Raw genomic sequence first — 13,953 nt, 5'->3', positions numbered from 1 at the left:
GCCTTCCTCACCACCAACTTAACTTTCAGGGAATTGTGCACAAGGACCTCCAAATCCCTTTCCACCTTGAATTTTTGAATTTTCCGCTTGTTTAGGAAAGCTTAAAAGAATTCCAACACATTTGTCAGGCAAGATTTTTCCTCAAGGAAACCATACTGACTTTGGCCTGTTTTATCATGTGCCTCCAAGTACCCCAAGACCTCATCCTTAACAATCAACTCCAACATCTCCCCAATCATGACATCAGACTAACTCCTATAACTTCCTTTCTTCAAGGGTGGTGTGAACATTTACAATTTTCCAGTGTCCTGGAACCATGCCAGGATCCAGTGGTTCCTGAAGGATCCTTACCAATGCTCTCACAATCTTCCCAACTACCTCTTTCAGAACTCTGGGGTGTGGTCCATCTGGTCCACGTTACCAATCCAACTTCAAAACTTTCAGTTTCCCAAGCACCTTCTCATTCGTAATGGAAATTGCAGTTACTTCTGCCCCCTGACAATCATGGTCTTCTGGCATATTGCTAGTGTCTTCCACAGTGAAGACAGATGTAAAATGCAGTTCATCCATCATTTTCGCCTCTCCCATTACAACCTCTTCAGCATCATTTTCCAGTGGTCCTATATCTACTCTCACCTCTTTTACTTATACATCTGAAAAAAAAAACATTTGGTATTCTTTTTTACATTATTGGCAAGCTTACCTTTATATTTCATCTCTTTTCTCTCCTTATGGCTTTTTCAGTTGTCTTATGTTGGTTTTTAAACAGCTTCCTAATCTTATGCCCTATTTTATGTCCTTTCTTTTGCTTTTATGTTGTTTTTGACTTCCCTTGTCAGCAACAGTTGTGTCATTCTGCCTTTCGAATACTATGACTTCTTTGGGATGTATCCATCCTGTGTCTTCCGAATTGCTCCCAGAAAAGACACCAGCCGCTGCCGTTCTGCCATCATCCTTGCTAGTGCCCCCTTCAAATCAACTTTGGCCAGCTCCTCTCTCATGCCTCTGTAATTCCCTTTACTCCAATATAATACTGATTCACCTGACTTTATTCTCTCTAATTGTAGGATGAAGTCTACCATGTTATTATCACTGTTCCTGGACCTTAAGCTCCCTAATCAAATTTAATTCATTACACAATAGCCAACCCCTGAATAGCTTTTCTCTTAATGGGCTCAGCCACAAGCTGCTCTAAAAGCCATTTTGTAAGCATTCTACAAATTCTCACTCTTGGATCCAGCACCAAACTGATTTTCCTAATCTACCTGTAGACTGAAATTCCACCCCCCCCCCCCATTACTATTGTAACACTACCCTTTTGACATGCACTTTCTATTTCTCATTGTAATTTGGAGCCGATGTCATTGCTACTGTTCAGAGGCCTGTATATCTCAAACGGTGGATATTGATGCAGAAAATGTTTTATTGTATGTGGTTTCAATGCAAGTGACAAATAATCTTTTCTTTAAAAATTTAACATTTCAGTAACAAATCGAATTGAAGTATAGAGACCAAAGATGCAATCAATATCTTATCTTTCTCCAATATCAACCACTCTGATCATTTTTTTTCAGACTCATATTTAAATTTCAGTTAATCTGAAATTTGTATCTGTAATCCTACTTGGTCATCAGTCCAAGTTTTAAACATTTCCTCCATTATATTTACTTCTGCATTGATTTTAAAATTTAGTCTTTGAAAAAAATCTATTGCCTCTTCCTCCCCGACGTCTACAGCCAGAGTATCTGCAATAATTCTGATCTCTTACACATATCATTTTCCTTTTCTTCACCTTGACAACAGCATACTTTTGTATTATTTCCACAAACGCATCCACATGCTTTTTTTACTAATTCACTTCAACCTCTCTTTATGAGCAATGCACTCAAATTCCTGGAGGAACTCAGCAGGCCAGACAGCATCTATGGAAAAAGTACAGTTGACGTTTCAAACTAAACCCTACAGCAGGACTTTGGCCCAGAATGTCAACTGTACTTCTCTCCAAAGGTGCTCCCTGGCCAGCTGAGTTCCTCCAGCATTTTGTGTGTGTTGCTCGGATCTTCAGCATCTGCAGGTTTTCTCTCTTTATGAAACTTAGTATCTTGAATCGATACAGTACAATCACTGAATGATTTATAGCTGTTAAGTACTTATTATTTGGTAGTTATCTGAAGTGAATGAAACATCTTCACACAGGAAGTTTCCACATGTAGCAATATGATAAATATTGATGTTTGATCATCTGGTTATTAATTAAAGATAAATATTGGCCAGGACACTAGGAATCACTCTAACATTAATCAAAACTGTTTGTTTATTTATTTATTTAGAGATACTGCACGGAACAGGCCCTTCAAGCTGCACCGCCCAGCAAATCCCAAACCTTAACCTTACCCTACTTAAAGGACAACTTATCTCCTAACCAGTGCATCTTTGGACTGCGTAAAAACCAGAGCACCCAGAGAAAACACACACATTCCATGGGAGGACAAGGGAACTGAACTCTGACACCCCAAGCTGTAATAGTGTTGCGCTAACTGCTACACTAGAGTGGCACAATAGTGCCACAATATCGTTGCCAACTACTTGAAAGAATGAGGCCCTATCTTAATGCCTTACCGTAAGTCGGCACTTGCAATAAAGCTGCTACAACTCTGCACAAGAGCAACAGCCTTCATATCCAAGCTCAAATCTCCTCTGCTGACTACCGAACCCAGACATTTCTGACAGAAAAGGTTCTACCTAATTGAGCCAAAGGTAACACAAATACAAGGAAATCTTCAGATGCTGAAAATTCAAGCAACACACACAAAATGCTGGTGGAACGCAGCAGGCCAGGCAGCATCTATAGGAAGAAGTACAGTCAATGTTTCTGGCCAAGACTCTTCATCAGTGCTAACTGAAAGAAGAGATAGTAAAAGATTTTAAAGTGGGAGGGGAAGATGGAGATCCGAAATGACAGAAGACAGGAGGGGGAGGGATGAAGCTAAGAGCTGGAAAGTTGATTGGCAAAAGGGATACACAGATGAAGGAAGAGAATCATGGGATGGGAGGCCAAGGGAGAAAGAAAGGGTGAGGGGGAGCACCAGAGAGAGATGGACAGCAGGCAAGAAGTGATCATGAGAGGGCAGAGAGAGAGAAAAAGATTGATTTCTCTAACTTCCATTAATGTCCCCCTTCTCTTCTTACCTCATCCTTTATTTATTATTCCCACCTTTTTTCTTTTCTTTTTTTCCTCTGCCCCTCTCAAATCTCTTACTATCTCCTCTTTCAGTTAGTCCTGATGGAGGGTCTCGGCCTGAAACATCGATAGTGCTTCTTCCTATAGATGCTGCCTGGCCTACTGCGTTCCACCAGCATTTTGTGTGTGTTGCTTGAGCCATAGGTAATGACAATTTGTAAGGTTTTGTCTAAGTATACTTCAAGTTTCTTGAAATGCTTCACCACTTTCAACAGTTTAATGCTGCTGAATTTCCCTAACCTTGTGACCCCTAACCTCATGACCCAAAACTTTGAGAATAAAAACCAAAACTGACTACTTTCACAGTAGTACCGATCTCAAATCATTACCAACATGAGCTTTTCAATAAATACTTCAAGGATAATACATTTGAACATTAAACAAACTACAGAAATTTTACAACCAAAGTAGCGTTGTAATGCAATGTCAGTTTGCAAAATTACATTTGTCGGCCAAGGTTCCAAATTACAATACCCTGTGGAGAAATACACAAGTAATTTTGAGTTTACCATCAGAAAAGTGAGCCTAAGCATTTCACAACAAAAAAATGGAGGCAAAATGTAAAGAAAAACTCAAATTTCTATTAAACAAAAGAATGAATTGTGGTCATGCATTATTTAAAAGTGAACCATTCTACCAAATGGTCTATTTAGACAGCTCAGCAACGATAGATCATGCTACTTAAAATAAAAATTTGCTGCAAAATGCAAATAGAAACGTCTATTAATGAACCCATCAACGTGTTGGCCAAAGTTGAGAATTCATTACACAGTTCACAATTCAAGCTGAGACAAGTCATTGGAGTTGGATATTGAGAAGAGATCACACAAACAAGACTAGAGTTCCCGTAAGTAAAAAAAGACAAGTGGTGCTTAGAATAATGAAGTGATCACATTGGGTCAATGTTAGGGTTGGGGTTTCAGCTGGTGAGACTCAAAAGGTGAGGGTTAAAATTGGAAGCACACTACTTGAAGCAAAGTTGGGAAACATGGTCTCACTATATTTAAGAAATTATTCAAAAGTAGATGTCCCCCAATTCATAAACTCAAATCCTGAGGTAGGCAGATTTTTCTCACCAAAACTAGTAAATGATATGGAACCAAGATATTTGCATGGAGTTGAAATGTGGATCAACCATGCAGGAAAGGGCAACATCCCTGAATTACCAGGAGAGACTGGAGAAACTATGGCTGTTTTCACTGGATTGAAAGAGCTGGAAGATGACCTTATAGAAATTATAAAATAATGAGGGCCATATATAAGATAGGTAGGCAGAGTCTTTTTTCCCCAGGGCAGTAGAGCCGAATACTAGAGGAAACAGATATAAATAAGAAAAAGATTTAATGGGGATCCAAGGGGCAACTTTTCTGCAGACAGGATGCTGAGTATATGGAAGAATCTGCCAAAGAAAGCAGATACATTTGATGTTTAAAACTATTTGGATAGGCACATTGAATAGGAAAAGTATGCAAGGACAAGGACCAAAAGCAAGCAAATGGGACATCTTGGGCAGTACGGACAAGTTGAGCCAAAGGGCTCACTTTCATGATGTACAACTGTCTCTATGTGGGAAGAAAAAGATTCCAGTGATTAATTAATAACAGTCCAAATATCCCGCACATTTGGCAAAGGGCTGCAAGGCCTAGTGGATTTAATTAATATACAAAATTAGAAATTACAAACATGATCAAAAAACTCAATATTCCACGTACATGGAATACAATCTGCATTCAGATATTTAATTCATTCAGTTTATTTCGGCAATCCAAACATAGATTTTGGACCAATTATGTACATTAGCAAAGTATATTTGTCTTGTAATAGATCTATCTTCTTAAATTTTAATCTAAAGGCTAGGTAGCAAAAAAAATAACCCAGCACAAATGAAGGAAGTAAAAGCGGCAGCACTTATGTTGCAGAAAATTCATCACAAACATCAAATCATGAAAACACTGTACAAATATAAAGAATAGAAAACTGACTCTTTTTGATAAAGGACTTCCCAAAGCAATTCACAACCATTGAATAAACACAAGAGATTCTGCAGATGCTGGAAATCCAGAGCAACACACACAAAACATTGTAGGAACTCAGGTCAGCAGCATCTTAGCAAACAGTTGATGTTTCGGGCCAAGACCCCTCATCAGGACATACCGAAGACGTTTTGTTAACTTTACCCAAAACGATGGAGACAAATGCTCTTCCTAACAAACCATTCCTCACTCATATGAAAAGAAGCAATTGCAAGCTCACACGTCTTCACTCGTATACCTGGATCTGCTCTTTACAGCAGTAATCATCAAAACCAGCACACATGGTCATGATCTCCAAACTGAGCTTTGGTGAAGGGAATTATTTATAGCTTAATAGAGACATTAATAACGCATCAGACAAAAAGCTCCCCCATCTAATCTGGAGTCAGGCAGGACAGTGTACTCTATCTTGTTTCTGTGTTGCAGTCTTTTGTTGAAGCCAACAGGAAAGATAAGGCATATGAAGACAAAAATACCAGGCAGTGGGGACATTCAGATCAATGCTTCCCTGTACAATGTCATCTTCTACTCACACCCACAGTCCATAAACTGATCAGTAGCTCTACTGAGTCTAAACTGGCCTTGAACGTCTGATATATCTAGGCCGGGGGTCGGCAACCCGCGGCTCCGGAGCCACATGTGGCTCTTTTACGTCTGTGCTGCGGCTCCCTGTTACTTTGGGAAATAATTGGTTGTGGCGACCCTTTTCCTGGCACATCCGAACCGACTCACAATTAGATAGCCTACGGGGGTTTGCGAGCACAGAGCTTTGGAGCCTCTGCGCCATGGGGGGCAGGTTGAGGGAGGCTTAAAAGTGAGGCTGAAGATTTCGAATAAGGTTTTTTCCTTCGACTGCAGTTACCGACTCCGTGTCGTAATTTTAGCGCTGCGTGTAGCACACCGCTACGTGGTCAGTATTTAATTAAAATGTATTTTATGTTAGTTTGTTAGTTTTTGAAATGTAAATCTAAATTTGAAGATTATGGTGATCTTGTACAATCTAAATAAGATGTTGTGGCGACCCATTTCCTGACACATCCAAACCGGCTCACAATTAGCCAGCGTTCAGGCTAAGGGAGATAGCCTACGGGGGTTTGTAAGTACGTGTCTTTTGCAGCATCCGCGCCCATGGGGGGCGGGTTGAGGGAGGCTTAAAAGCAAGGCTGTTTAGTTCGAATAAAGCTATCTTTGACTGCAGTTTACTGACTGCGTGTAGCAACCGCTACGTGTTTTTATCGCTGGCTGTCCAGAGGGGAGGTGCTGAAACGCTTTGTCGCATGTCTGGAAGAAGTGAAAACTTTCCTGGGCAGCAAAGGGCTCAACTTTCCTGAGCTGGAACAGCCAGAGTGGCTGGAAAAGCTACACTTCATGGTAGACATGACAGCGCACCTGAACACGCTGAACACAGCTCTTCAACGGGGTAAGGACGTACAGCCCTGCACATGTTGGAGGATGTTTTGGCATTCGAGCGCAAGTTGACGTTGCTTGCCAGAGATTTACAGAAAGGCACATTGTCTCACTTGCCCAATTTGAGAGAGTTCAAACAATGTCACGACATGATAAATTCGGAGTATTTACATTCTGCAATCATCGCAATGCAAACATCGTTTGGGAAACGCTTCTGTGAGTTCAGAGAGGAAAAAAACACATTATCCTTCCCGGTCACTCCCCTAAGCATCGATCCATCCCTACTGAATACGACTGCATTGTCAGGTGTGAGTCAACCTGAACAAGTATGATAAATATTTTAATTGCCTATTATTTTATGTATATTCATATGTTTTCATTGTTCAGTGAAATAGTCCTTTTATTTTTCAGGCTGACAGCTGGCTGATGTTATTTTTGATTTGCTGCTGGCGGCAAATTTAAGTTTGGCGTTTTTCATAAATACAAGAAGGACTCAAATAGACGTTGAGTATTTTACTTAAAAGTAACCTTTAACCTAACGTCTTTTTTTCGGAGTTCAAAATGTTTCTGTTGCATGCAGAAATGTAATTTCGTTTTCTCTGCAGGAGTTCATCAATTTCATAAATGCAACACATTATAGTTTGTTTATACATAGCATAAAGGCAAAACAAAACGTTGTATGCAGTGTTATTTCATTTTAAATGTCAAACGGGTTTTGCGGCTCCCAGTGTTTTCTTTTCTGTGGGAAACGGGTCCAAGTGACTCTTTCAGTGGTAAAGGTTGCTGACCCCTGATCTAGGCATTGGGGATCTGGGTTAGAGAAGCCAGAATGTACAGGCAGAATTTGGCTGGAACAAAAAGCAATGTCAAAGAGGAATTGGTAATGTGGGAGCAGTGCACCCTCTCAAGAGCAGGCATGAACCCAGTCATCAGGTGTGATTTACGTGACAGAGATGTGGTCCATTTCCCTGCCTGTGGTAGTTAAATGAGAGAGTTTCTGTTTCAACTGAAGAATGGATCAAGACCATTATGATATACCTTAGTCTCTCAAAACCAAAAAGAACTGAACCCAACACAAAACCGTATGATACAAGAGCAGAATCAGGCCATTTTGCCTATTGAAACTGTTTTGCCTTTTCATCATGGCTGATCCATTTTTCTCTCTCCACCCCAATCTGCTGCCTTCTCCCTATATCCCTTCATGCCCTGACCAATCAAGGATCTATCAACCTCTGCTTTAAATATAAAGACAGTCTCCACAGCCACTTTTGGCAAGGAATTCCACAGATTCACCATTCTCTGGCTAAAGAAATTCCTCACCTCTGTTCTAAAAGGACACCCTCTATTCTGAGGCTCCATCCTCTAGTCTTGGGCTCCCATTCCCACCATCAGAAGGGCTCTCCACATCCACTCTATTGAGGCCTTCCCACAGTTGATAGGTTTCAATTAGATCACCCTTCATTCTTTTCAATTCTAGTGAACATAGGCTCTTAATATGACAAGGCGTTCAATCCTTCAATCATTTTCGGGAACCTCCTCTGAACCCTCTCCAGTTTCAGGACATCCTTTCTAACACAAGGGCCTAAAATTGCTCACAATATTCCAAGTGAGGCCTCACTAGTGCTTTTAAAAGCCTCAACATTACATCCTTGTTTTTATATTCTAGTCCTTTTGAAATGAGTGCCAACATCATACATTTGTCCTCCTCACCATTGACTCAACCTCCCAAGTCCCACTGACTCCCAAGTCCCTTTGCTTCTCAGATTTTTTGAATTCTCTCCATTTAGAAGATACCCTTTTATCTATCTTTACCCTTTTATTTCTTTGACCAAACTGCATGACCAGGCACCTCCCAAAACTATAATCCACCTGCCACTTCTCCTAATCTGTCCAAGCCCTTCTGTAGCGCCTCTAAATTTCCTCAAAACTACTTCCCTCGCTCGTCTGCAAACTTTGCAACAAAGCCTTCAATTCTGTCAATGACGTACAATGTAAAAAAGCAGCACTCCCAACACAGACCCCTGTCGAAGACCACTAGTCAGCAGCAAGCAACGAGAAAAGGCTCCCTTTATTCACATTTTTTGCCTCCAATCAATCAGCCAATGGTCCATCCGTTCTAGTATCTTTCTTGCAATACCATGGGCTTGTAGCCTGTTAAGCAGCCTCATGTGAGGCAACTTGTCAAAGGCCTTCTAAAATTCCAAGTACACAACATCCACTGATTCAAAGAATTCCAACAGATTTGTCAAGCAAGACTGACCCTTGAGGAAACCCCACTGACTATGGATTATTTTATCAAATGCATCCAAGTACCAAGACCACATCCTTACAATCAACTCCAACATTTTCCCAGCCAATGACATCAAACTAACTGGCCAATAGTTTCCTTTCTTCTGCCTTTCTCCCTTCTTGGAGTGACACTTACAATTTTCCAGTCTCCCAGAACCATTCCAGAAACCAATGATTTTTGAAAGATCATTACTAATGCCTGCACAGCCACCTCTTTCAGAGCCATTGGGTGTACACCATCTGGTTCAGGTGACTTATCTACCTCTAGACCCTTCAGTTTCCCAAGAACCTTCTCCCTAGTAATGGCAACTTCACACACTTTGACCCTGACATTCTGGAATTTCCACCATACTGGTAGTGTCTACCACAGTGAAGTCCAATGCAAAATACTTTATTCAGTTCATCTACCATTTCCTTGTCCCCCATTACTACCTCTCCAGCATCGTTTCCAGTGGTCCAATATCCACTCTCACTTCTCTTCTTACACTTGCAGAAACTTTTGGTACCCTCTTTAATATTATCTAGCTTACTTTTACATTCCAACCTTAATTGTTTTTTAGTTGCCTTATGTTGGTTTTTTAAGTTCCCTAATCCTCTAATTTCCCACTAATTTTTGCTGTTAAATGCTCTCTCTTTGGCTTTTATGTTGGCTTTGACTTTTTTTTTGTTAAGCACAGTAGTGTCACATTTCCTTTAAGATACTTCTTCCTCTTTAGGATATAAATATCCTGTGCTTTCCGAATTGTTTCCAGAAATTCCAACCATTAGTGCTCTGCCGCCATTCCTGCCAGTGTACTTTTCGATTCAAATTTGGTCACCTCCTCTCTCATGCCTCTGTAATTCCTTTACTCCACTGTAATACTAATACATCTGACTTTAGCTTCTCAAATTTCAGTGTGAGCTCAGTCCAATTATGATCACCTTCCCCCAAGAGTTCTTTTACCTTAAGCTCTCTAATCAATTCTGCTCATTGTACAACACCCAATCCAAAATAGTTGATCCCCTAGTGGGCTCAACTACCAGTTGCTCTAAAAAGTCAGTTCATAGGCATTCTAGAAATTTCCCCATCCTGGGATCCAGTACCAACCTGATAGCCCTCAATTTGTTGGCCAACTTTGTTCATGGCTGCATCAAGCCACGTGTGAAGCACACAAAGTTTCTTCATGTGATGAGGTTCTACTTGCCTGCAGTGGTGCAAAGGATTGAGTTGGCTTTGCTACCAGTGAAGGTTCTATTCAGTTGGACCAGCCATACTACCCGTGAAATTAATTTGGCGAGTGCCTCATTGCCAGAACTTGAGAACCACCACCAAGACCTAGCTTAGGTCATAGCAATAGAAGTCCTTGCCATCAAATACTTCACTGTGCAGCCAGTTTCAATCCTGCTGCTGTGCAGAAAAGATGATTATCCAACTCCTTGAAGACTGCATCTACCAAAGTCTGCTAAAGGGAGCAAAGGTCCTTGTTGAGGCTTGCCCTGAGCAGTTGCATATACAGGCAATTTGCAGAGACCCATATGGAGAAAAGCATTAACTGCTTTTGCCAAATCATTAGCTCAATGAAAGACCCACCTTGATCTGTGCAAAACATATTGGTCTACTAGTGCAAAGAGAGGTCATCAAATGAGAGCTGCACAATATTCAAAATCAAAACTGTATTTCTCACAGCTCTGCCCACAAACTCCAATTTTGACAGCTAAAGACTGACAATCCCCAAAGTTGCAAGGTCCACCTAAATAAAGCACATGAAGATATCAATGCAAATAACCAATTGCACACTAGGGTCACAGCGTTATAAAATGTACAACTGCTCACAACTTTCCAAAACTTAGATTCTGTTCTGAAGAAAAGCCTTTTGTCATCATATTTTATTCAAAAGCCATTGGACATTTATTTTCCAGCAATGAAAATCTGAATCAATTATAATCGAGAATCTATTGCAGAACCTAATGGGTAGAGGACAAGTTGGTTAACAAATCAGAAAAACATTACAGACACATTTTATAATCACATTCGGAAAAGCTGGCTGTCCAGATGTAAAAAAAGCATACCTTAAAGTTACTGGAGTTTACCCAACCAGTTCCAAGACCATCAATCATTCGATCAAGCATTGATTGATCATGTTCAAGATCATAGGACTTCTGCCGATCTGTGATGTACTCTATGAGCTCTTGAGCAATTTGCACCCGACGTCCCATGTCTTTTTGCAGAACCTGTGTCAAGAAATACTCCATGCAGGGCTCCATGGTTGCAGTAGAGTAGGGCAGTGGGCCTAGAAAACTATATTTATCCTAGAGGTCGTCAACCCACTTGCTGAAGGTTACTGAGCAGCACTGATGAACAGAAATAGGGAACGACAACAATGCACCATGTGTGTTTCAAGAACAGCTGGATAGGGAGGGGAGCGTTTAAAATCCTGATGAGAGAACAGCAAACCAGAAACGCTGGGTACTGCAACAAAAGCAACTCATAATTCAATTTGCAGGGCAATCCTAAAAATAAAGGGGAAAAAAGATGTAAGCTTTCATACTGCAAGCAATCAAAATCGACTGTTTAATGTTATTGTCTGTCTATACAAGGCCCATTAGACAAAAGTGCTGATTAATTTATCTTAGTATGTTTTACCCGTGGTGGCGCGAGCTGTTATCAAGGTTTAAACACAACAAACAATTATGCAGCAACTTGCAGGATATTGTCATTTTTTTAAAAAAGGCTTTTAAATATATATCATATATATATTTTAAAAAATCAGATTTTAAAACATCTGCCTCTACGCTAGATCCTTTCCTATACATTTTGCAAGATAATGGAACCTATCCTGCACATGCGCGACTTGCCCCTCAAAACTTCCTGCAAAATTCAGGCCCCCACCGATGGGGATTTCATATCCCTCAATGAAAAGATGTTCCTCTCCCTTCTCTTTTCCCAACTGTAAAACAGACCCCAAGAGGAAATGGGCCCAAAGACAGTACAAATCAAGCATCAGCCTATCAATTCGAAACAATTTGCAAGCAATGCACTGTGACGTAAAGTTTTTTTTTAAAGTGGGATCACAATAAAATATATTTAGAAATACGAATCATATACTCAACAATTTAATTCAAGATACTGAGCAGGATACTGAGATCTCGCCGATGTATCAATGGTCATTAAATGTTAATTGTAATTTCTTTTGCTCAAGGAACTGCCGGCTGCCTTCGCCTCCATTATTTCGGGACTGTACTTGGCAGCCATCCCCACTGTAGTGAGGCGGCGATGCACAATCGGCCCCCAACCACCAAAAACATCCCCGTTTAGAAGTGCCAGCAGTGGGTGGACGCCATCAGACGGCCGGAGGGAGAGGGCCTGCTCCAAACCGCCTCGCCATTTGCTTTCAACTCCCTCCCTCCCTCCTTCTTGTTCAGCAAGCCGACCACCTCCAACATTGTAAACCGCCTCCCTCTCCCCTCACCGCCCAAACAAAAAAAACCTTGTACCGTCGGCGCAAAGGCGTTGGGGAAGGTACGTTGTGTTGCTTTGCTTTGGAGGGGAGCTATTATTTCCATCGGCAGACAATTGCCGCACACACGGCCGTTCCTCCCCCCTCTCACTCCGGCCGCTCGCCGCCTCCTTAAAGGGGATGAACCGCCATGGCAGCCGGCCGCCCGCGACATCAAACGCGGTGCGCAATCACGCAGGGGTGCGCGCACGCAACCACGCCATGTAATCACGCCGGAGGGGATACGCGCGCACGCACGGCCGGCCCGTGGGTTGCCATGCGATCTCGCGCTGCGATATGGTGACGTAAATGTGGTGGCCGGCCACGCACTCGCGTGCGCCCCTTTCCAGACTCCTGGATTCAATTCGCATTGTTTTCAATACATTTCTGTTCGGGCAATTTGAGTTAGCTAAGTGTGTTTTTTAAAGGGAGAGTTATATTGCACTCGCACTACCAGGTTCAAGAGCAGTTACTACCCCTCAACCATCAGGCTACACTTGCCCCATAATTGAAATGTTCCTATAACCAATGAACTCACTTTAAGGATTCTTTATCTCAATATCTCATGTTCTCATTATTTACTTCTATGCATTTATATTTGCATTTGCACAGTTTGTTGATTTCTGTACTCTGGTTGATCTTTCATTGATCCTGTTAAAGTTACTGGTTGAAAGGTTTGCTGAGTATGCCTGCAGGTAACTGAATCTCAGGATTGTATATGGCTTCACAAATGTACATCGATAATAAAATTTACTTTGAACTCAAAAAAAAGCATCTGGGCAGGTTCCTGGATCGGAAAAGTTCGCACAGATATGGCCCTGATGTCCATTTCTGTCCAAGCATAAACTTATTTTGAACTTTGATATTACCCAGGCACTTGATACCCATTAGTAGAATAAGCAATCTGGCCAAGCAGGAGTCCTTGAGAAATCCATCTGATTCTGCATCAACTCCACTTTCCTGCTGGCATTCACAGAACAACAAAGGAATTCACTAACACAAGCAATTCTGCAGATGCTGGAAATTCAATGCAACACATACAAAATGCTGGAGGAACTCAGCAGGTCAGGCAGCACGTATGGAAATTAATAGTCAATGTTTTGGGACAAAACCTTTCTTCAGAACTGAGAATAAAATTCATTGATTATATTGTATCTGTCCATCCTACCGTGAATGCTTGCAAGAAAATGAATCTCAGGATAGTGACATGTTAGTACTTTGATAATAAACTTGCTTTGAACTTTGAACTTAGGCACCACAATGATGTAGCAGTGTGACACTATCACTGCTTGGGTCAGTGTTCTGAATTCAGTTGCGGGGTCCTCTGGAAGAAGTGTGTTCTTCATCATGGAATGTATGGGTTTCATCCTGTGGTCCAAAGACATACTGGTTGGTAGGTAATTTGGTCACTGCACATTGTCCGGTGATTAGGCTAGGGTTAAATCAGGGGTTGCTGACTGCACGGCTCAAAGGTCTAGAAGGGTTATTTTGTACTGTATCTCTAAAA

At 41.3% G+C, this 13,953-nt stretch overlaps 1 protein-coding gene across 1 annotated transcript in view; it reads right to left on the bottom strand.

Moving 5' to 3' along the window:
- Positions 1-12,636, bottom strand: part of clasp1a (cytoplasmic linker associated protein 1a) — a 341,123-nt gene extending 328,487 nt beyond the window's left edge. The window contains exons 1-2 of the mRNA XM_059970314.1: positions 12,445-12,636; positions 11,020-11,460 (exon numbers count right to left, since the gene is read on the bottom strand). Of these exons, the coding sequence (XP_059826297.1) occupies positions 11,020-11,214 (195 nt within the window). The 5' untranslated portion in view covers positions 11,215-11,460; positions 12,445-12,636. The remainder of the gene's footprint in view (positions 1-11,019; positions 11,461-12,444) is intronic.
- Positions 12,637-13,953: the final 1,317 nt, after the last annotated feature.

Source organism: Hypanus sabinus, chromosome 5 (assembly GCF_030144855.1).
Source record: "Hypanus sabinus isolate sHypSab1 chromosome 5, sHypSab1.hap1, whole genome shotgun sequence".
Taxonomy (NCBI): Eukaryota; Metazoa; Chordata; class Chondrichthyes; order Myliobatiformes; family Dasyatidae; genus Hypanus; species Hypanus sabinus.
This window is presented reverse-complemented; position numbering and strand designations above follow the sequence as displayed.